Source organism: Neofelis nebulosa, chromosome 10 (genome assembly GCF_028018385.1).
Source record: "Neofelis nebulosa isolate mNeoNeb1 chromosome 10, mNeoNeb1.pri, whole genome shotgun sequence".
Lineage (NCBI taxonomy): Eukaryota > Metazoa > Chordata > Mammalia > Carnivora > Felidae > Neofelis > Neofelis nebulosa.
Window position 1 is genome coordinate 105,478,881 of NC_080791.1, and position 23,823 is coordinate 105,502,703.

Consider the following 23,823-nt stretch of genomic DNA (forward strand, 5'->3'; position numbering starts at 1 on the left):
CATACGCAGGGACTCATCTTCCGGCTCAGGTCCTCAGAGCCGAAGTCCACAGTTCAGGCGTCCGGAAGTGCCTGGGCCACAGGCTTCCGGTGAGGGTCGGGAAGGATGGCGGTGGCCACCATGTTCCCGGGTCTGGCACGGGTGAGGAGAGTGGAGGTTTTAGGGTCCTGGGCAGGCCGTAGTGGGGACTGAGTCTCGTCTTCCAACGCAGTCATGGAGACTGCGAGGAGCGTCCAGCTGCCTGATAGCCCAGGGCAAGGGCAGACCCAAGGAGAGATCCGTCTTGAAACATAGGAGATTCAGGTCACATCCACTCTTTTCTGAGCCCACTGTGTGCCTGACTCGTGCGAGACCCAATTCAGATTTCACCTGTTCCCCAGGTGGAGCTGGCTGCACCGCCTCTGTGCGCCGCTTCTCTCTGTTCTTGAGTCTCTGTTCTTACGTGTCTAATACATGTTAGGATTTCACATCGTAGATTTTTTTTTTCTTTTTTAATGCAGGCATTTCAGACTGTAAACTTCTCTCTACTTTTTTATTGCACCTCGTAAGTTTTTGTATGTTGTGTTTTCGCTGGTCTCAGGATGTTTTGGAATTCCCCTTTTGATTCCTTCTTTGACCCGTTAGAACTATTGGTTTATTCATGACCTAGAGTGTGTTCATTTTCACATATTTGTGAATTTTCCAGTTTTCCTTCTGCTGTGGATCTCTAGTTTTAGTTCATTGTGGTCAGAAAAGATACTTTGTGTAATGTTAACCTATTTTAATTTGGTAAGACTTGTTTTGCAACCTAAGGTGATCTGTCTTGGAGAATATTCCCAGTGTGCTTGCAAAGAATGTGTTCTGCTGGAATGTTCTGTATGTGTCCGTTTTGGTCCACTTGATCTATAATGTTGTTAAGGTCTTCTGTTTACTTATTGATCATCTGTCCAGATGTTCTATCCATTGATAGATATCCATTGATATCTATCCAATGATAGATATCCATTGAATGTGGAGTACTGAAATCTATTTTTATTGTTTTGCTGTTTCTTTCTTTCTTCAGTTGTGTCAATGTTTGCTTCGCGTGTTTGGGTGCTCTGATGTTGGCTGCATGTATGTTTATGATTGTTACATATTCCTGGTGCATTGATCCTTTTATCATTCTATAATAATGTTCCTTATCTCTTGTGACAGTTTTTGACCCAAAGCCTATTTTGGTTGACATGAGTAGTGCCATCTTTGCTCTTTGGTTACCATTTGCACGGGTTATCTTTTTTTTCATCCTTTCGCTTTTCAGCCTGTGTAGTCTTACATCTAAAAGGAGTCTTTTGTAACAGCTTATAGTTGGATCCTGTTTTGTTTTGTGTTTTTAATTTTTTTTGATGTTTATTTATTTTTTTTTAAATTTTTTTTAGTGTTTATTTTTGAGACAGAGAGAGACAGAGCATGAACAGGGGAGGGTCAGAGAGAGGGAGGCACAGAATCTGAAACAGGCTCCAGGCTCTGAGCGGTCAGTCAGCACAGAGCCCGACGCGGGGCTCGAACCCACGGACTGAGAGATCGTGACCTGAGCCGAAGTCAGCCGCTTAACTGACTGAGCCACCCAGGCACCCCAATGTTTATTTATTTTTGACAGAGACAGAGCATGAGTGGGGGAGGGGCAGAGAGCAAGGGAGACATAGAATCCAAAGCAGGCTCCAGGCCCCGAATTGTCAGCACAGAGCCCAACGAGGGGCTCAGATGAGCCCGGAGATCATGACCTGAGCCGAAGTCGGACACTTGACCGACTGAGCCACCCAGACGCCTCTGAACCCTGTTTTTTAATCCATCTAGCCACTCTAGTGTTTTGTTTGGAGAGTTTAATTCATTTATGTGTAATTACTGATCGAGAAGAACTTACTATTGCCATTTTATTTTCTATCCTAATTACTGATCGAGAAGAACTTACTATTGCCATTTTGTTTTCTATCCATCTTGTAGCTTTTGTGTCCCTTTTTTCCTCTCTTGTTATTATCCTTTGTGTTTCATTGTTTTGTTTTGTTTGTAGAGACCGGCGTTAATCCTTTTCTCATTTTCTGTATGTATCTTTTATGGGTATTTTCTTTTTGGTTACCATTGGGCTTACATAAAGCATAGTCTATTTTAAGATGATAGCAATTTAACTCTACTGTCATTGCAAAAAAACTACTCTTACTCCTCCCGCTTTATGTTTTTGATGTCGCAACTGCATATTTTTATATTGAGTATCTATTAGTATATTTTGTTATTTTTTGATGTTTTTCTCTTTTAACTTCTGTACTAGCATTAAAAGTGATTTACCTATCACTTACAATATTACAATGTTCTGTATTTGTCATATATTTATCTTTACCAGTGATCTTAATACCTATCACTTACAATATTACAGTATTCTGTATTTGTCATATATTTATCTTTACCAGTGATCTTTATGCTTTCATATGCTTTTGTATTGTTTTCTATTGTCCTTTGGGTCCTTTGGGCTTCTTAAATTTGGATGTCCAAACTTCCCCAAATTTGGCAAGTTTCTGGCCATTTCTTTTTTTTTTAATTTTTTTTTTAATGTTTTATTTATTTTTAAGACAGAGAGAGACAGAACATGAGTGGGGATGGGGCAGAGAGAGACGGAGACACAGAATCTGAAGCAGGCTCCAGGCTCTGAGCTGTCAGCACAGAGCCTGACGTGGGGCTCGAACTCACGAACCGTGAGATCGTGACCTGAGCCGAAGTCGGACGCTCAACCGACTGAGCCACCCAGGCGCCCCTCTGGTCATCTCTTTGTATTAATTTCTTTTTTTTGGTAAGCTGTACACCCGATGTGGGGCTCAAACTCACAATCCCAAGATCAATAGTCACATGCTCCCACCGACCGAGCCAGCCAGCCACCCCTGGCCATTTCTTTAAATAAGCTTTCTGTCTCTTTTCTCCTTTTGGGACCCCATAATATTTGTGTTGGTTTGCTTGATGATGTCCCATAAGTCCCTTAGGCATATTTCACTCTTTTGCATTCTTTTTTTTTTTTTTCTTTCTCTGATTGGGAAATTTCAAATCACCTGCCTTTAAGTTTACTGATTCTTTCTTCTGCTTGATCAAGTCTGCTAGTTAACCCCCATAGCGAATTTGTTTTCATTTGGTTATTGTATTCTTTAGCTACAAAATTTCTGTTTGGTTCTTTTTAATATTTGTCTCTGTTTATATCGTAATTCCATTCATTCACTGTCTTCCAGAGCAAATTGAACATCTTGATGACAGTTGTTTTGAATTCTGTGTCAGGTAATTCATACGCCTCTGTTTCTTAAGGGTTGGCTTCTACAGATTTATTTTGTTTCTTTGATTGGGCCATGTTTTTTCCTGTTTCTTCGTGTCCCTTGCAAATTTATGTTGAATCCAGGCTTTCAAAAAAACAGTCTGCTCTCCCGGTCTTTTTAGATTGGCTTTGTACAAGGAAAGACCTTCAGCGGTCAGCCTGGCTAAGGATTCTGGGAGCCTCTCAAACATTATTGTGTGGATATATCTTCTCTAGGCTGGTGCATATAAATTCTCTATTGGAAGGATTTTCTGACTTCTTATTTCTTTTTTTTTTTTTTTTTTAATTTTTTTTTCAACGTTTTTTATTTATTTTTGGGACAGAGAGAGACAGAGCATGAACGGGGGAGGGGCAGAGAGAGAGGGAGACACAGAATCGGAAACAGGCTCCAGGCTCCGAGCCATCGGCCCAGAGCCTGACGCGGGGCTCGAACTCACGGACCGCGAGATCGTGACCTGGCTGAAGTCGGACGCTTAACCGACTGCGCCACCCAGGCGCCCCCTGACTTCTTATTTCAGGAGCTTCTTACCTGGTTTCTGGATTTCTCATAAAGGGAATCGGTCCATGTATTGTAGAGTTGCTGTCTCCGTGGGAGGAGGGGAGTGGGGGCTTCCTGTTCCACCATCTTGCTGGCATCACTGCCTTCTCGTTGCATCTTGATAGGTTTTACCCTTCTCTAGATTGGGAGTCTTCTGGGGATTAGGAACCATGCCATCACTGTATACTCAGACTCTAACACAGGCAAGTAACTAAAATATATACAACACCATAAGAATTTTAAGGGAATGCAAAGGAAGGAGAAGATACTTCTGCTGGAGAATTTCTGGAAAGGTACCAGTTAAGAACACATGTGCAGTTAGGGCCATGTTCTAGTCCTAACTGCAGTCACTCTGTGGGTGACTTGGTAATTATTTAACCTCTTCTAGCCTCAGCTTCCTAAGCTATAAAGTGGGAACAGTATCAACATAACTTCTTAAGGACTAAAGGAGATTGAATGAGCTTAGTACTTAGGAAGTGTTGAGGGAATGACAGTGACGGTAGTTATTATAAAGATGTTTGTGCTTTATTTATTTCAGATGCTTGCTCTGCCAAGGCGCCACCTAGTGTCACCCTCGCTCAGCACGACATCATTCAGCCGTTTCTACAGAGGTGACAGCCCAACAGATTCCCAAAAAGACATGATCGAAATCCCTTTACCTCCATGGCAGGAGCGAACTGATGAATCCATAGAAACCAAAAGAGCCCGGCTGCTCTATGAGAGCAGAAAGAGGGGAATGTTGGAAAACTGCATTCTGCTTAGGTAGGGAAATACGAGTCTTGGCATCGCTTGTCTCGTACTGGAGACCGCCTTTTCAGCTTCCTTCTCTCTCTTTCTCGTTTTTAGCCTCTTTGCTAAAGAATATCTGCACCACATGACAGAGAAACAGCTGAACCTGTATGATCGTCTGATTAATGAGCCCAGTAACGACTGGGATATTTACTACTGGGCCACAGGTACTGGGCATGATAAACAAGCAGCATGATATGAGAAATAGGATGGCTTGTGGTGATTTGCGTCTGGAATTGTAGCCTAGGCAAATTTTTTTGCCGTTCATTCACGTAATGAACACTCAACCCAAACACTCTTCACATTCTTCAGAGTGAAGAAACGGTTTTGCAAAACAAGTGCAAAATGCTTTTGTTACTTAAAGTTCGCTGAGGCTCCATCTGTCCCTTCCATGTTCCAGCCAGGAGTCGACGTATAGAAGCACACACCCGATTCTTTCCGGATCCTTCTTGGGAAATTCTGCACCGCGCTTCTGCTTACTTTCCATTAGCCACAGTTTAGTCACATGGCTACACCTCATCATAATGAGAAAATACTATAGTCTATGTGTCTAGGTGACTTGGGAGTTCCTTTATTATCAAGGAAAAATGAGAGAACGGGTATTAGGGGACATCGTGTCGTTTCTGTCACACTCTGGGTCTTTGGTTATTATGTTTCCACTCAATATCTGAGTCATAAAATAGACACCATTCTGTAGGTTCCACGTGTAGAGTGTGATGGTACAGTCTAGAGGTTTATGTAGCCATTGGAAAACCCACAAGGTGTAAACTCTTTACGCGCTGGTCTTTTAGTGTCGTTGAGTAAAGTTGTATCGTGTGGGCGTACCACAGTTTGTCTGTCCATTGACCAGTAGAGGGATATCATGGTATTTCCAGTTTTAGGTGATTATGAATAAAGCCACTGTAAATGCATATAGCTTTTTGTGGAAGTAGGTTTTAGTTTTTCTTGGGTAGATACCCAGGAGAAGGGTTAATGAGTCCTGTTGTAAGTGTATGTTTATGACAAACTTTTTCTATAATGGGACAGGTAGTAAATATTTTAGGCTTTGCCGACCATATAGTCTCTGGCGTGATACTCACCTCCTGCCCTTAGAGCATGCAAACTGTCACGGACGATAGGTAAACAATTGAGTGTGACCGTGATATAATAAAATTATTGACAGGCACTGAACCTTGGATTTCATATAATTTTCACGTGTCACGAAATAACTTTTTTCCTCAACCATTTAAAAGTCATCCTTAGCTCACAGGCCATAGTTTGCCGACTCCTGTGCAAGTGAAAGGGGCCAGGATCGAAGACTGACCATACAAACTGTATGATTCCATTTGTATGATATTCTGGGAAAGGCAAAAGTGTAGGGACATAAAACAGACCAGTGATTGCCAGGGACTGGGTGTGAAGTTCCACATCCTTACCAGCACTTGCTATTATCAGGGTTTTGTTCTTGTTTTTAGCCACTCTAAGTAAGGAGTATGCAGTGGTATTTCACTGTAGTGAATCGGCATGGCTCTGATCATTAAGGATATTGAGGCTCGGGGCGCCTGGGTGGCGCAGTTGGTTAAGCGGCCGACTTCAGCCAGGTCACGATCTCGCGTCTGTGAGTTCGAGCCCCGCGTCGGGCTCTGTGCTGACAGCTCGGAGCCTGGAGCCTGTTTCCAATTCTGTGTCTCCCTCTCTCTCTGCCCCTCCCCCATTCATGCTCTGTGTCTCTCTGTCCCAAAAATAAATAAAAAACATTGAAAAAAAAAAAATTTAAAAAAAAAAAAGGATATTGAGGCTCTTTTTTCAGTGTTTATTTGCCATTCCTATATCTTTGCTGATATGTCTCTTCAAATCTTACCCCACCTTTGTTTTTTTTCTTAATTGGGCTTGTTTTCTAATTGAGTTTTGAGTGTTCTGTATGTTGGATTCAAGTCCTTTATCAGATGATGTGTCTTACAGATTTCTTTTTACTTGTCCATGGCTTGTCTTTTCATTTTCTTAACATTATTTTTCAAAGAGCAGGTTTTTTTTTTTAATGTTTATTTATGTTTGATAAAGAGAGAGAGAGACAGACAGTGTGAGTGGGGGAAGGACAGAGAGAGAGAGAGTCACAGAATCTGAAGCAGGCTCCAGGCTCTGAGCTGTCAGCACAGAGACCAACTTGGGGCTCAAACTCGTGACCCATGAGATCATGACCCAAGCTGAAGTTGGAGGCTTAACCCACTGAGCCAACCAGGAGCCCCGCAAAGAGCAGTTTTTAATTTTGGTGATGTACCATGTTTTATTGGGTGATTTAGTGGATTGTGCGTTTGATACTGTGTCTAAGAACGCTGCCTGATTCAAAGTCACAAAGATTTTTGCTGTTTTCTTCTAGGAATTGTATAGGTTTAGAATCACCTGTTCAGTTTCTCTAAAAAAAACAAAAAAAATCCTACTTGGATTTTGATTGGAGTTGTGTTAAATCAACAGATCAATTTGGAAAAATTTTTTTAGCAATTTAGAATTGTCTGATCTATGAACATGCTGTATTTCCATTTATTTAGGCCTTTGACTTCTTTAATCAGCATGTTCTCTATTGTTGCATAACAGATTACCCCAAAACTTACTGATTTAAAACAAACCCACCTTTATTATCTCATCGTTGCTGTGGGTCTGGAATCCAGGCGTGGCTTAGCTGGGTCCTGGGCCTTATTCTGTCACGAGGTTACAGTCAAGGTGTCAGCCTGGGTTCGGGAGTCTCATATGGAGGCTCAGCTAGGGAAGGAGCTGCTTCAAGTTCTCTCTGCTGTTGGCAGAATGAAGTGCCTCACAGGTTCCCCACCTGCAGGCCTGAGTTCCTTGCTGGCTGTTGCCTGGAGGCTGCCTTCTGTTCGTTGTCACCAGCGCCTCTCCCACTTGGCAGCTTGCTTCTTTGGAGCCTGCCAGCTGAGAAGGCGACAAGAGGAGTCCGCTAGTATGACGGAAGTCTCAGTGTTTTGTAACATAATCCCAGAAATGACATTCTGTTATCCTCACCACGTTCTGTTGGTTAGAATTAAAGAGTTCGGTCCAGCGCAGGGTGGGGGTGGGGATCACACAAGGGCTTGATACCAAGAGGGGGACCTCAGTGGGGGCCATCCTAGAAGTCTGACTGCTACAATCCGTGTGGTGGAGTTTTCAGCGTTATTTTGGACATCTTTTGCTGGATTTATACCTAGGTAGTTCATGTATTTTGGCGCTGTTATAAGTGGTACTTTAAGAAAAGCTTCCAATCTCCCATTGTTGGTGGAATGTCAGAGTATAATTGATTTTTGTATCCTGTGACCTTGCTAAGCTCACTCAGTTCTAGAAGCTATTTTGTAGATTCTTCAGGATTTTCCATGTAGACAGTTGTGTCATTTGTGAAGAGAGATGTTTTTTTTTCTTCTTTTCCAGTGTGTATTATACCCCCTTTATATCTTTAATTTGCTTTATTGAACTATCTGGGATGTCTCGTATGCTGAATAGCAGCAGTGAGAGCAGGCATCCTTGCTTTGTTCCCACTGTTCCCACTGTTGGGGGGAAGTATTCAGTCTTTCACCATTAAATATAACATTAGCTGGGCGCCTGGGTGGCTCAGTCAGTGAAGTGTCCGACTTCGGCTCAGGTCGTGATCTCACTGCTCATGAGTTTGAGCCCCGCATCAGGCTCTCTGCTGTTAGCACAGAGCCCGCTTCACATCCTCTGTCCTCCTCTTTCTCTGCCCTCCCCCCGCTTGTGTGTGCATGCGTGTGTGTGTGCTCTCAAAAATGAACATTTAAAAAAAAAAAAAATTAAAAATAAATAAATAAATAAATAAATAAATAAATAAGTTAGCTGTAGGTTAGTTGTAAATTCCTTTTATCAGATTGAGAAAATTTCCTTCTGGTTCTAGTATATTGAGTGTTTTTCCATAGATACTGAATTTTGTCAGGTGCTTTCTAGGCATTTCTGTAGAAATGATCATTTTTTGGTCATATGATTTTTTTCCCTTTAGTTTATTGATATGATGAATTTTTGACTGCTTGGTTTTTAGATATTGAACCAACCTTGCATTACCGTGCTAAACCCCACCTGGGCTTGATAGGTATTTGATTTGCTAATATTTTGAAGATCTTTGTATCTGTCTTCATGAGGGTTTTGGCGGGTAGTTATCTTGTAACGTCATCTGGTTTTGATGGGGGTCGTGCTGTCTTCATAAAATGAGTTGTGAAGTGTTCTCCTTTGTCATTTCCTGGAAGAGTATATAGAATTGGTATTATTTCTCCTTAAATGTTTGGTAGAATGTGCTAGGGAAGCCATCTGGATCTGAGCTTTTCCCCGTTGGAAGTTTTTAACTGTGAAGTCTGATGTTTTATTTTTTACTAGCTGTGGAACAGTTCCTGTTACCTGTTTCTTCTTGGACGAGATTTGTTAGTTTGTGTGTGTTTAATAAGTGCCCATTATCATAAGCTGTTAAATCTAAGTTGTGGTAGTATTCCCTTTCTCTTTGAATGTCTGAAGAGCCGTAGTGAGGTCCCTCCTTTATTTTTGATGATTTATGGGTTTTTCTTTTTTTCTTGATCAGTCTGGCTAAAAGTTTATCAATTTTATTTATTTTTTCAGAGAACCAGCGTTTGATTTCATTGATTTTCTCTATTTTTCTTTTTCTAATTCCATTGATTGCTGCTCATTATTTCCTTTTTTCTGCTTGTGTTCGGCTTAATTTGCTCTTATTTTTTTAGTTTTTTAAGGGGGAGGTTGAGCTCAATGATTTGAGACACCTTTTCTCCTATACACATTTAATGCTGTGAATTTCCCTCTAAGCACTGCTTTAGCTGCATGTTGCCACTTTGGATATGTTAATGTTTTCATTTGCATTCAGTTCAGATTATTTTCTAATTTCCTTTCTGACTTCCTCTTTGATCTGTGAGTTATTTAGAAGTTTCCAGATACTTCTCTGTTATTGATTCCATTGTGACCACAGAACGTATGTTGTATAGTTTTGGTTAAGTTTCTTGAAATTTGTTTTATGGCCTGAACTGTGATCATGATATTTGATAAATGTTTCACGTGCACTTATTTGAACATAACAGGTCTTTTGCACCTGCGGGTGAAGTGTGCTGTAAATGTCAACTAGGTCAGCTTGGTTGATACTATTCTTCATGTCCTCGTATTCTGACTGGTTTTCTCTGTACATATCCTGTCAACTAATCAGAGAAGAGTGTCAGAATCTCCAGTTGTAATTGTGGATTTGTCTGTTACTCCTTTCAATTCTCTCAGTTTTTCCTTTATGTATTTTGTAGCTCTGTGGTGTGTGAAAACATATTTAGGATTATTGTATTGATGAATTGATTCTTTTACCATTATATAATGGCTCTTTCTGTTTTTTTTTTTAAGTTTATTCATTTTCAAGAGAGCACGAAAAAAACCACATGTGATTATGTTAGAACCACCTAGATAATTTTCCTGTCCTGAGGTTAGCCGTGCTGCGTATACAGCCTGATCACGATAGTGAAGACCATTGTGCCCACAATCCTGAAGATTATGCAGGCCCTGTACACCAGGGGAGTGGGAAATACTGAGGGCCAACTTAGAAGTCTGCCTCCCACACCATTCTTTTCCTTTGAACCTGTATTTGTCTTTATATGTATTTTTTAAATTAATTTATTTAAGTAGTCTCTACACCCAGAGTGGGGCTCAGACTCACAAACCTGAGATCCAAGAGTCGCATGCTCTACCAACTGAGTCAGCCAGGTGCCCCATATCTTTGCCTTTATGTTTAGTTTGAGCTTCTTATAGATAGCATATGTCGTCTCTTTTTCATTCAATCTTATGGTCTCTGTCTTTCCACTGGTGTGTTATGTATCATTAAGGAGCAATGTGGTTGAATTAAAATCTGCTGTCTTTGTTTCCTGTTTTTCCATCTGTTCTTTTTCCTTTCCCCCTCTATTTCCATGTTTGTTTGTTTTTTAACATTTTAAATTTCATACGACCTCTAGTGTTGGTTTATTACTTATACCTCTCGTTATAATTTTTCTAGTGATTGCAGTAGGGTTTACAACCTACATCCTTAATCACAGGATCTCTTCAAGTAATCTTATACTGAATTGTGTATGATGTAAGAACTTCACAGTAATATGCTCCCAAATCCTCCCTCCCATCTTTTGTGATGCTCTTGACATACTTTTTACTTCTACTTATGCTGTAAGTCTACACTACATTTCTCCTGCTTCACTTTAGACAGTTATCTTTAGAGCAGTTTAAAATAAGGAAAAGAGTACATTATATTTTACATTTGTGTATAGATAATTATAACTCTTATATGTGTTGTGTATATGACAACAATATGTAACACAGTGTGTCACATATATTTTATATTTACCTTTGTGTTATTTCTGGAGATCTTCATTTCTTTGCATAGATCCATGTTTCTATATGATATCATATTCCTTCTGCCGAAAGAACTTCCTTTAATATTTCTTGCAGTGCAGGTCTACTATTATGAATTTTCTCTGCTTTTGTCATTTTTAAGGGATACTTTCTTTCACTGGGTATAGAATTATAGGTTCACGGTATTTTCTTTCAGCACTTTGCAGGGGCGCATTTCATTTGCCAGGCTGTTAGTGTGCAGGGTTGAGTCGGTCTGGTCAGGAGTTGAGCTGGGTTTGGGTTTGTTTTGATTACCTTCATCATAGCATTAACTTCAAATTCTGGGTACTGTTTTCTGGTTTGCATGGTTTCTGACGAGAGGTCTGCTGTGTCTTTCTTTATTCCTTTGTATGCAGCGTGTCATTTGTTTCATCTTTGGTTGTTAGCTGCTTGGACACGATGTGTCTTGATGTTTGTTTTTGGGATTTTTCTGCTTGGGTTCTCTGGGAATGTTGGATCCCATTACTCCATTTAATATTACCCCACAGCTTTTGGATTCTGTTTTGTGTCTTTAACACTTTTTTTCTTTGTTTTCTTTTTTTTTTTCTTTTTAAAATATTTGTTTACTTAAGTAATCCCTACACCGACATGGGGCTTGAACTCACACCACAGAGATCAAGAGTTGCTTGTTCTTCCCACTGAGCCAGCCAGGCACCCCAACTCTTTTCTTTTTATGTATCAGTTTGAGGAATTTTTATTGGGTAATATTGATTGATCTGTCTTCCAGTTCCCCAAATGTTGAATCTCTTGATGAGCCTGTTGAGGTCAATCGGCTTTTTTGCTACTGTATTTTTATTTTTAACATTAACGTTTAACTTTTACGGTTTCTAACTCTCTGCTGAAGTTGCTTATCTGTTCCTACATTTTGTCTACTTTTTCTACTAGAGCCTTTAACATATTAGTTACTTGAAATTCCCTAATAGTTCTAAAATCTGGGTCATCCATGAGTGTTTTTCTGTTGATTGCTTTGTCCCTTCACAGTGTGTTGTGTTTTTCCTCTTTTGTGTGCATGTGTATCATAATTTTTGATAGAATGTTGGACATTATGAGGAAAACACTAAAGACTAAAGTAGATAGTATTTATATATGCCTAGAAATGGGCACACTTCCACTAGGCTATTAGATGGGGATCAAATCAGTCTAGTTAGGAGTAAAGCTCCCTTAGATTCTGTTTTGGTTTTGGTTTTTTAAATAGGCTCCACGTCAAGCGTGGAGCCCAGTGCAGGGCTTGAACTCACAACCCTGAGATCAAGACCTGAGCTGAGATCAAGAGTCCGACGCTTAACCGACTGAACCATCCAGGTACCCCTAAGTTCTGTTACTGCTTTGGTTCCCTTCACTGCACCACGAGCCTCTGTTGCTACCATGTCCTTAGAGTAGGGGCTGAGTTTCCAGAGGCATATCTCAGTGTTCCCCTTCTATGCTCAGCGTTGTGTCTTCCTTGTATTTCTGTGCCTCAAAAGGGATCTCTCCATGCTGTGTCCTTCCCCAGCCGTAGATTCCTGTCGCGCCCACTTGGTGCTTCCCTCCCTTGGGGCAAGGAAAGTTGGGAGGGCATTCTCTGTTATCCTGGTTCACATTCAGTCCCTGTGGCCCTGGGCTCCCAGGGGTGGACTTTCTCTGGCTCTGCCTGTCCCACAGGAATAGAATTTTTTTCCTTTTCCCTTTTTACCCCTGTAGGAGACTGGATTTGGAGACCTAGTCTCAGTCTCTTAAGGCTTTTATTCTTGAGAGGAGAAGGGTTGGGCTGGGCTTTATGCTGTTTTTGCACTGTTGGCCGCTCCCCTCCTCCTGGCCTGCCTCACTGAGGGAGGCATTCTCCCGCTTCCTGCTCTGAACCTAGTCTTTGTCAGGAGCGCATTCTGGAGGTCTGTTGACAACAGCCTGCAGGGTGTGAACTCCTCTGGTGTCTGTGGCCCACACCTGGCTCGGAGCAGTTTGTTCAAAATTGTAGCCAAACTCTTACCTGTTCATGGGGTATCCAATGTCTCTTCTTCCCACACCTGTCTCGGGCGAGCAGGTGCCCATGTGGAGTTTCTCCTTTGAGGGGCTTCTCTTCCCTTACATTTTATTCTACTTGGTTGCCCCGCGACCTCCGTTCTCTGACGACTTCACAGAAAGTCGTGCTCTTTGTATTTTATCTGGCTTTTGTTGTCAGGATGAGCGCAGTGTTCTCTTGAACTTTCACTGTCTTTGGGGGAAGCCTGAATCTCCTGGACTTTATTTTCATCGCCACAGAAAACAGATGCCAGGTCCATTGGATGCCGGGCTCTGTGCTGAGTGAGGGGGAATTGGGCATTGTTGTGAGGAATTCTCTCTCCCAGCATTGTGGTCTTGATAGGAGGGTCATTCTCCAGCACGTTATTACCCAAGCTTTCCCAGCGGGAGGCTTTGCTTGTAATTTGAACCTTAGGTGAGTGTCTCAAGTTGGAGAGAGAGGTTGGAGGTGAAGGTGCTTACTGGGATTCCCTCGTGTGCTCCCAAGATGACGCTCTTGTGTTTCTGCCCTCGATGCTGTTCCGTTGTCTGTCCATTCAAGTCTGGTTCTCCGGGTTTGTGTCCATTTTGCGTGCATAGCCTTGCAATGCATTCCTTTTTGCTTAAGTCAGTAGAGCTACTAGTTTGTCATGTACAACTGAGGATTTTTGCCTCGGGAAGTCCATAGGCTGGAAGGGGAAACACAACACCCAGAAAACCAGAGAATACCAAGTGCAGAGCAAAACGGTGCGGCTGAGCTGGGACGGTCCAGGGGTCGGCACACTTGTCCCTAAAAGACCAGACGGTGAATACTTTTTGTCTTGTGGCCATACGGTCTCTGTTGCGGCTACTCAACCCTGCCGTGGTAGTGCCACAACAGCCACGGACAGTGTGTCAACAGATGGGAGCGGCTGTTCCGATAGGACTGGTTACAAATATGGGCTGCCGTAGTTTGCCGACTCCCGGTGGAGGCTGCTGTGTATACTTAGAGGGAGGATGGAGACAGTCTATGTATCTACTGGTTCTTTGCCAAGGCTAGAGTTTCAGGTTTCAAGGTCCTTGTGCCTGAGTATTGACTGACATTCTTTCTGTCTATCCTTCTCTTGCAGAAGCAAAACCAGCCCCAGAAATCTTTGAAAACGAAGTCATGACGATGCTCAGAGACTTCGCTAAAAACAAAAACAAAGAGCAGAGACTGCGTGCCCCGGATCTTGAATACCTCTTTGAAAAGCCTTGTTGAGCTGTGCACCGCTGCCTGCCACGGGGGCTCAGTCCACAGGCCCTAACATGATAGGCAATGGCCTTGACTTCCTGCCTCTCCTTAGCCCACCCAGACCATTCGGCTTGCCTCCAATCATGGACCCATCTCTCAGGCCGTGTAAATGTTCAGTTTGACTCATTCTGACATTTTTGTGCAGTTTTTACACCTCAGAAGTGGTTGTCAGGGTTGCTGGCACTCAGGTCCGTTTCTGTGGCTGCTGTCTCCGGAGGCAGGCCTCTGCCACAGGAGGGCACTGTAGGTTAGCGATGGGCCTGGCTCACTGCTTCAGCCACGAGAGGTGTGTGCTCAGTGGAAAGAGGCAGCCAGCGGCTGGTCCCTGAGCAGCCCAGGGCCTTATTCAAGTGAAATTCCCCCTTCCCGCCCCCAGTGTGGTCCTTTCTACCAAGGGAAGTGGATCCAAGCCCCCTGAGCTGAATCGTTCAAAGGCACCGCAGGCAGAATGAGGGCAGCAAGCTGGAATGTGTGGGCCGAAAGGTAATTAAACCGAAAGGTAATTAAATATTAAAGAATATTTCACAAAGGAAAATCACAATGCCCCAGCCCTCGCACCATGGTTTTAATGTTGTCTATTCTCACATCATCCGTAGTCCTTTGTCTCTAGAGTGTTACAGAGTCCCAACCACAGGTTTTATTTCCATGTAGCACGGTGGCAAACTTTTTCTGCATTTCTACGGTCTTGCCAATTACTTTGGCAAGTAATTTGTCAATTTGTAGTTGACAGAGTAACAACACATGAGAAATAGCATCTTCGAGTGAATTAGTGGGAAGTGTTGAGCCCTGGAGCCCGGGAGACTCCTGTGTGGTCAGCAGTGGTGTCGCTGGAGGGGTTTTGCCCTCAGAACTGTAATTCAGTCAGAGCAGTAGTGACCCAGACTACGCCGGGACCTTCTGAAGGTGTGGACCTCACGAAGGCAGGCCAGGATTGACGAGCACACGGTGGGTGATCACAGGAGATGCCTGCAGAGAGGAAGTGTGGGCTTCCAGTTTTGGGGAGCCGTAGGGTTCCCATAGAGCCTCCTCATGGTCCTTCCTGCCCTTCAGTGCCTCCAGCTGAGGAGAGAAGAGAACCAGTCTTTACTTATAGGACTTCGTGAAAGCCTCACAGCCTCACAGGGCCCCTATGGAAAAGTGGTGTCATGCTAATTTTGTAGATGAGAAAGTGGGCTCAGAGTCATTTGTCCCAGGTCAAGTAGCTATTCATTTGTAATTCACGGTCTCCTTTAGGGGCACCTAAAGTTAAGCATCCAGTTTCAGCTCAGGGAATGATCTCACGGTTCATGAGTTCAAGCCCCACGTCGGGCTCTTTGCTGACAGTGCAGAGCCTGCTTGGGATCCTGTCTGTCTGTCTGTCTGTCTGTCTGTCTCTCCCTCTCTCTCTGCCCCTCCCCCACTCACACTTTCTGTCTCAAAAATAAAAAAGCAAGAGAAAAAGCTCGTAAAGCCCTTATGTGCCCCCCCCCCCCCCCCCCCCCAGCACACTAGTTCTCAGTAGATATTAGGTGTCAGTGCTTGGTCATGGGCCCCTGAGGCCTGAGAGTTCAAGCTGTCTCCTAACACAGATTGCCTGGCATGTCCGTGAGGTCACCGGAGCTCGTGCAGGGCTGTCTCCTGCGCAGTGGTAGGAAAGCGCAACCTGTTAAAGACCCGCACGCTATCTTCCCAGCCAGTGAAGACAGAAACCCCCCTGGGGGTGAGAAGCACTCTCCCCGAAGCAAGGAGTAGGAGTGACCGTTGGGAGGCAGCAGCAGGGCCAATGAGAAGGCGTCCCCTGGCCGCCCTTGGGCCTCTTGGTGAACCGTGGGGAGGGCGTTAGATGGAGGGTTTGTATAGAGATCAAAGTGGATGTAAGAAGTACACACGAACCGGGCAGTGACTGACTCGTCTGTTCTGGGCGCTTGTGCAACCCACCCCACCAGCCTAGTGTGCAGCGTGAGCTCTTTTCCCCTGGGGTCTGATCTCCTCACCCTGACTATGTCTCATTTAATGTAACGTTAAGCTCAGGCCGCCTCCACCTGGGAATGGCGTGTTTCTAAAAGGGATTGTTTTCCTCCCAGGCTGCTGGCTTGTGTCATCTGAGAGCGAAGGATCTTGCTCACTTCAGCCGCCCAGTGTCAGACTCAGGGGTGCTATGTCAACAGTTTTTCCCTTTATTAGGCATTAACTGAAACTAGGCCGGCACAGTGCATTTTTTAAAAATTAATAAACGTCTAGCAAGGGCCTGCAGCCCCCCAAGGATCTGTGGTGAACAGGAGCTTGACCCATAGCTCTCAGTCTGACCCCTCAGTGCTCAGTGGCCTCATTGCGGGCCAGAGCCGGGCAGATGAGCGTCTGGCCCGTGAGTCCTGCCATTGCAGGCTGCCAGGTGACGCATCACGTTGGGTCATAAAGCTCTTCTCTTCCATTCGTTCCTCTCTCCATCATCTTAAGCCTTCAGAAGGCACAAACCAAACACCTTTGCCCCAGCTCTGTTACCTTGGGGTCACTGTGGACGTGCCTCTCGCTGGCTTTGAGCCCCATCTGGAGATGATCTGGTCCGACTCATAGCTCTAGCCAGGGTGGCACAGACACGCACCTGCTTCATACTTTGAAACGTCCCCAGGGGAAGAGATTGCACCGGCAGAATTAAGAGTCCCGGCTGCCCATCTGCCGCCACTGCTATGGCGAGATGGAGAGGAAGGGTCCGCGGGATGGAAGCTGGGCAGCCTTACGTGGCGAGCAGGTCTGGGAGACTCCTGAGCTGTCAGGTCCCTGTCATAGCCTAGTGTGTCTGACGGGGTGGGCTCGCCATCCTGTGGCCGTCAGGAGGGTGATGCCTATCAGCTTCCAAACAGCTTCCAGTTAAGCCACCTGTCGGCAGGCACTTCCGTTTGCCGGGGAGCCCTCTGGGAGGGAGGTCGCGTGCAGAATCTTCCCCAGTCGGTCGGGTAGAATGGCGCCGGTGGGACAGGTGGCCTGACGCAAGGGCTGCTCTTTCAGCTTCGAGAACCACATGTCTGTGAGCGGTCTGACATTTTTTAAGGAGGCTTATAGAAAAGTGGAAGCTTTCCAAGATAACAGGCTCGAAGCGGAAGAGCTGCAGCGAAGAAATCTACCACCTTGTAACCTGTAACCACAGAAGCGTCCAGGTCTTTTGCTGGGTCCCAGGTCTTGCCTGAATCCAGATACCCCTGCCAGAGCGGAGAACGTTCTCTCTAACAAGGGCACTGTGAACACATCTCACGTAACTACACATCACAGCAGGTAGTTTTAAAGCACATGGTGACATTAAGGTGTGCGGGGTTTTTTTGCCAGTGGATTTCGGGTTGGTGGGTATTGAATGGAATGTTCACATTTGGCGATGCCCTGGAACACATGTTTAGGGCAAATAGAGCAGGGCAGATGTTTGGGAGTCAGACTTAAGTAAACATTCTGGATCTCATTGGCGAGCCAAGTGGGCACAGCATTTAACCCCTGTGTGTGTGTGTGTGTGTGTGTGTGTGTGTGTGTGTGTAAAACGGAAAGGAAAGGAACCTCCCCGCACGTGTGGGGGGAAGGACCAAAAGGGTCACGCACGTCAGGCGCTCAGCGCAGTACCCCGCGCGTTGGCGGCACTCAGTAGTCATGGCAACAGCGCCGTGTGCCGAACGCGGGCCCAGCACTGCTAAGAGGACCACGTGGGCTCTATCACGGGATGCTCCCAACGGTAACGTGAGACGGGTACAGTTAGCATTCCCCTTCCACCGATGAGGAGAGTGAGGCGTGCTGAGACGAAGCTACGTGCAGGAGGTCACAGATGGGAAGGGGCGGAACAAGCATCTGAAGGCCGGCCTTGGTCACCATATGCTCCAGTGCCTCGAAACAGGAACGCCATCACCAGTACCCCTCTGCTACTGACTTCTCGTCCTGGGCCTCATCTTGGTCCGTGGAGGACTGACTGCTGGGCACACTTGGCAGAGATCCTCCCTTGGTTCCCGGGCCCGGGCTCTTGCAGAAATGACGTCATGGCCTCAGCAGCTCCAGCCTCAACCACCTGAGCCTTGCAAGCATGACAGGTGCAGTCTCCAGAGGATGGTTTGGAGAGACCCTTCTTTTGGACTTGGGGGACGGCCAGAGAGTGAGGCTCCAACTCTGCCCTGGTTTCGAGGGTTTTGCCCTTACCTCAAGCAGCGGGGAAGAGGTCTGAGGCTTTCCAGAGCTTCCTGTCACTGTCTGTCCTCTTCCTCCAAGTTGGAGGCTGGCTCTGAGAGCAGGATGTCGCTGGTGGGGAAGGCCACGAGAATCCCGTTCTAGGGGCCGAGACGAGCTGCCCACCCACACTGGCTCCAGGGCTTTTGTTAGGAAGACAGTGCTGGCTCTTAGCGGCTCAGACGCCAGGGCCCTGGTGAGCGGGACCCTCACCCTGTTCCCCTTGCCTCCCACCCCCCTCAGCAGGGGCCGGCAGAGGTGAGAAGTTCTTGTAGATGCTGCGCTAGATGATGTGTCTCCGGCTCAAGTAGAAAGAAGCAGCCGGTTTGGTCCAAAAAGGAAGTGATGCCCAGAAACTAATTTGAAAGATACACTGTAATGGTCTTCAGCACGGTGCGCATTAGCAAAACGTTTGGTAAAGCTACTGCCTGCTCTAACTTTAGAGGAAGCCCGCGTGCTTTCCAAGCTGACGACCCACGGAAAAGAGGTTGCAGAGCCAAAAACTAGTCATCTCTGTTGGCCGCTTTTGTGTGCGTTTGGTGAGGATTTACAAGGAAGAGATGAGCTCAGGAAAGAATTACCTTGTGTTCAAGAAGTAAGGAATGGAAGTGGAATCCGGAGATCCAGGGCCTTCCAGGGCTGATAAATCTTCTATACCCTAAGTAGAAAAAGATGAGATGTAAGAAAAATCGGGGGCAACAAAAGCCCAGTAAAACTTCTCCCTTGGATAAAGTGACTCAGGACAGGACCGGACGAGGCAATGCCTCCTGTTATTATTCTGAATAGCTTCAAGATAGCCATTGAGGGGAGAAGGAATAGTAGGGAGAGTGAACCAGCAAAACAAGTTAGGTTCTAGAATTGTCTAGGAAAGGAGGAGCCAAGATAGCAGAACAGCATGGAAGTATTTTGTGTGTTTCATGCATGTCCATGAAATAGAATTGTCTAGGAAAAGACTTTGGGGAGTGTGGCTACTGGCACACAGAACTGACTAGAAGCAAATGGGGTGGAAGCCAGCTAAGTCTGTGAGGGATTGTATTGCCCTTGGAACCATGAGCCGGGGCTCCCCTCCCCTCAAAAAATAAAAGTCCTTGAGACGCCTCATTGGCTCAGTCAGTTAAGTGTCTGACTTCAGCTCGGGTCATGGTCTCACAGTTGATGAGTTTAAGCCCCGCATCGGGCTCTGCGCTACCCTGCTGACCTGCCCGCTTGAGATTCTCTCCCTTCCTCCCTCTCTGCCCCTTCCCTGCTCACGCTTTCTTTCTCTCTCAAAATAAATAAATAAAAAGAAAAGTCCATGACAGTTTTGGGGCACCTGGGTGGCTGAGTCAGTTAAGCGTTCAACTCTTGGTTTTGGTTCAGGTCATGATCTCATGGTCCATGAGATCGAGTCCTGCATCAGGCTCTGCACTGGCAGCCCAGAGCCTGCTTGGGATTCTCTCTCTCTTCCTCTGTCTCTGCCCCTCCCCCCTGCGCTCTCTCTCTCTTTGAAAATAAATAAACATTAAAAAAATGTTCTTTAAAAAAGTCCTTGGGTCGCCTGGGTGGCTCAGTTGGTTAAGCATCCAACTTCGGCTCAGGTCATGATCTCGTGGTTCGTGGGTTCGAGCCCCCCAGTCAGGCTCTGTGCCAACAGCTCAGAGCCTGGGGCCTGTTTCGGATTCCGTGTCTCCTCTCTCTGCCCTTCCCCCACTCGCCCTCTATCTCTCTCTCAAAAATAGATAAACAGTAAAAACAGATTTTTTTTTTTAATGATTAAAAAAAAGTCCTTGCCAGTTTTCAGCTGGATGTCCAACCATCCATGGGCAGGAGGGAGAATGTGCAGCCCCCAAGGAGGACAGGCCTATGTCAGAGGTGGCCAAGGAGAAAGTTCCCAGTGGAAGGAGCCGGGCCAATGTGAGCAGGGGGCGGCTCTGCAAGGCAGAGCCAGTCGGGGAAGGAGTTTCCCTGCAGCGCCGTCTCTGCCCCACCGCTGTGCGGGGGCGGCTCTGCAAGGCAGAGCCAGTCGGGGAAGGAGTTTCCCTGCAGCGCCGTCTCTGCCCCACCGCTGTGCGGGGCAGGGCAAGGGGACAGCGGACCTGGCTTTTCAGTGCCAGGGGTCGTTGGCCCAGGAAGAGAAGAGGTTGCTGCACTGACGTCACCAGGGACGCTGGGCTTCGAGCCAGATGCAGGGACTGGGCGAGGCTCTGGGTGGTGTCCCTCGCGGAGAGCGTGCGTGGGGGCCACGTGGGAGCAGACACCTTGCTGGTTTGGCGAACGGAAGGGCGGCTGGGGCAGGGACTACAGGATCTGCCCATCGCCCCGTTTCTTCCTCCTGAGCGCCTAGAAGACCGCCAGCTCCCGGCCTCCCTTACGTAAGGGCGGTGCTGGGTGATCCGCACGGGCAGGTAGGACGTGGGCAAACATAACGAAGGCCACCTTCAGGCCTGGGCCCTTACGAACACCCCGAGTGACCTCAGGCCGCCGCCACCCGGCTGCAGACGTCCAAGACGCACGTTCGCGATGGGGTGCCCACGCCAAGGAGGAAGGCCACCGAAACGCTCCCATACTGCACGGATGAGATACGAGCCTTTACGGTGTCGAGTCAGGGCGGTTTTGTGTTTTATTGATTTCCTTTTCGCGGCCTTTTCTACTCTGACCAGCATGTCTTGTTGTATCAGATACACAGCACAGCAGACCCCTGAACCACGCGGGGGTGGAGATGCACGCACAGCTTTGACTCCCCGAAAACCCAGCTACGAATAGCCTACTGTGGACTGGAAGCCTTACCGATAACATGAACAGTCAATCAACACATCTTTTGGGTTGTGTATTATAGACTATGTTCGTACACAAAAGTAAGCTAGAAAGAAAATGTTATTTTTTAAAAATGCTTATTTTTGAAGGAGAGAGACAGAGCTTGAGCAGGGGAGGGGCAGAGAGAGTGGGAGACAAGAATCCGAAGCAGGCTCCAGGCTCCGAGCTGTCAGCACAGAGCCCGACACAGGGCTCGAACCCACAAACTGTGAGATCATGACCGGAGCTGAAGTCAGACGCTTGACTGACTGAGCCACCCAGGCACCCCCAGAAAGAAAATGTTATAAAGAATATCATGGCGGGGGGCTGGCTGGCTCGGTTGGTTAAGCATCCAACTCTTGCTTTCAGATCAGGTCATGGTCTCATGGTTCCCCAGATTGAGCCCCGTGTCGGGCTCTGTGCTGGCAGCGTGGAGCCTACTTGGGACTCTGTCTCCCTCGCTCTCTGCCCCTCCCCTGCTTGCATGCGCCCCCCCCCCAAATAAAAATTAAAAAATAATAATTAAAAGAATATCATAAGGTGGGGGCCTGGCTAACTCAGTGGAGCATGTGACTTAAAAAAAAATTTTTTTTAACGTTTATTTTTAAGACAGAGACAGAGCATGAATGGGGGAGGGTCAGAGAGGGAGACACAGAATCCGAAGCAGGCTCCAGGCTCTGAGCTGCCAGCACAGAGCCTGACGTGGGGCTCGAACTGACAGACTGCGAGATCTTGACCTGAGCCGGAAGTCAGACGCTTAACCCGCTTAACCAACCGACTGAGCCACCCAGGCGCCCTAGCATGTGACTTTTTAACTGTTTATTTATTTTGGGAGAGAGAGCATGAGTGGGGAGGGGGACAGAAAGAGAGAGAGAGGGAGAGAAAGAATCCCAAGCAGGCTCTGCACTGTCAGTGCAGAGCCCGACTTGGGGTTTGAACTCACGAACTGTGAGACCATAGCCACATAACCTGAGCCAAAATCAAGAGTCGGATGCTTAATTGACTGAGCCACCCATGTGCCCCAGGAGCATGTGACTCTTAATCTCAGGGTCGTGAGTTTGAGCGCCACGTTGGGTATAGAAGTTATTTTTTAAAAAAGAATACCATAAGGAAGAGATAATACATTTACAGTACTGCACTGTATTTATGGGGGAAAAACCCACGTATAAGTAGACCCACGTGGTTCAAACCTGTGCTGTTCAAGGATCCACTGTATATCACTGCCATTTCTTGTATATCAGACCTCATCTTGGCCAGGCCCTCTCTGTTTTGGTGCTCCAGGCTTTAAGATGCTCCTTCAGCCTGTGCTCTCCACAGTCCCTCCCACCACAGGGCCTTTGCACATGCTATGTACGTTTGGCCAATCGGCCGTCTCACTCTCCACAATGACTGCGTCAAACCTACCCATCCTCAAACCTGCGACCTTTCACGTCCCTCCGTTTTCAGGAGACAACCTCACTGACTTCCTTCAGGGAAAACTGGAACCATCAGACGGGTACCCCCATACCTTCCCATAGCTGCACACGCTGTTCTCCTGTTATAACACAAGAGCTGTCCCTCCTCTCACGTGCAGGTTCAGAGCCCATCCCAACCGTGTTCCATCTCATCCAGCAGCAGCCCTTGTACGCTCATGTATCTCTCTCAGCTGCATCCAGCTTGCAAGCCGGATCCTTTCCCTTTCCCCCCTTTGACGGCCCACCTTCCCCGAAGGGTTGATTGCACTCGTCTCCATTCCGTTCCTTATCTTCACCCGACTAGCTCTCCACTTTGCTGTGCTATGAGAGCGTCTCTCACCGGGGTCCCCTAGGACCTCCATGCTGCAGTGGACATTATGCACCTGTGCCCAACAAGGGAAACCTCTTTGTCCCGTTTTCATGACTCAACGTTTCCTTGCGCCTCTCTAGCCACACCCCTGCCTCCGTAGAGGCACATTTACCCTCTCTCCGGTCATCAGATTGGAAGGTCCTCATCGTGTTGTCCTGGGAGCACTCCTCTTTTCTCTTGATATGTCCTCTAGTGATCTCACCCACGCTGGGCTGTCCGGTACCAACTGCGTGCGGGCAGTTGGCAAATCTGTGTCTCACACCTGTGCTTTCCTTTGAGCTCCAGCCTGAATATCTGACTGCCAGCTTGACTCCTCCAGTGAGTCTCAAAGGTCCTTCAAACGCAGCACGTCCAAAAGGGAACCAGGCTATTCCCCATCCCTGGTCCACCCCCCTGCCAACCTCCCTAGCTTTCCTCTGTAGTCTCTCAGTGAATGGAGTCAGCATCCATCCAGTTGCTCGAGCTAGAAATTGTCCCAATGCCCCCCCCACCCCCCATGACATCATCAAGGCCTATTGACTTACTTCCGAAATAGCTCTTGAATCCATCCACTTCTTTCTGTCTCCAGAGCCATCACCAGGGTCAAAGCTGCTCACACCCTGCAGCTGGACGACTAGTATGGCTGCTGGACACCCCCTTGAATCTGTTCTCCACCTGCGGCCCTGTATTCCGATACACTGTTCTGATCATGACTTCCACCTCCTTAAAACTCTTCCATGGCTGCCCACTGCTCTTCAAAAAAAGGGAGACCCTTAACAGGGTCCTCTACGACAACCCCTCCCA

At 46.5% G+C, this 23,823-nt stretch overlaps 1 protein-coding gene across 3 annotated transcripts; it reads left to right on the forward strand.

Moving 5' to 3' along the window:
* Positions 1 to 11: 11 nt before the first annotated feature.
* Positions 12 to 14,397, forward strand: SDHAF2 (succinate dehydrogenase complex assembly factor 2). 3 transcript variants are annotated; one of them, XM_058689222.1, is made up of 5 exons: positions 43 to 141; positions 3,968 to 4,045; positions 4,381 to 4,604; positions 4,689 to 4,798; positions 14,108 to 14,397. In XM_058689222.1, the coding sequence occupies exons 1-5, from the start codon at positions 106 to 108 to the stop codon at positions 14,236 to 14,238; spliced, it is 579 nt and encodes a 192-aa protein (XP_058545205.1). In that variant the 5' UTR covers positions 43 to 105; the 3' UTR covers positions 14,239 to 14,397. The 3 variants fall into 3 exon arrangements, with proteins under 3 accessions (XP_058545207.1, XP_058545205.1, XP_058545208.1); XM_058689224.1 differs by lacking the exon at positions 3,968 to 4,045 and having other exon boundaries at positions 12 to 141; XM_058689225.1 differs by lacking the exons at positions 43 to 141; positions 3,968 to 4,045 and adding an exon at positions 198 to 303.
* The last annotated feature ends 9,426 nt before the right edge of the window (positions 14,398 to 23,823 follow it).

What these genes read in the sequence shown, in the direction of transcription:
- SDHAF2 (XM_058689222.1), top strand. Translation starts at nt 106, where the DNA reads ATGGCGGTGGCCACCATGTTCCCGGGTCTGGCACGG. An exon ending in ATACTCAGACTCTAACACAG is followed by an intron (nt 4,046 to 4,380) that starts GCAAGTAACTAA and finishes TATTTATTTCAG; the next exon opens with ATGCTTGCTCTGCCAAGGCG. An exon ending in GAAAACTGCATTCTGCTTAG is followed by an intron (nt 4,605 to 4,688) that starts GTAGGGAAATAC and finishes TCTCGTTTTTAG; the next exon opens with CCTCTTTGCTAAAGAATATC.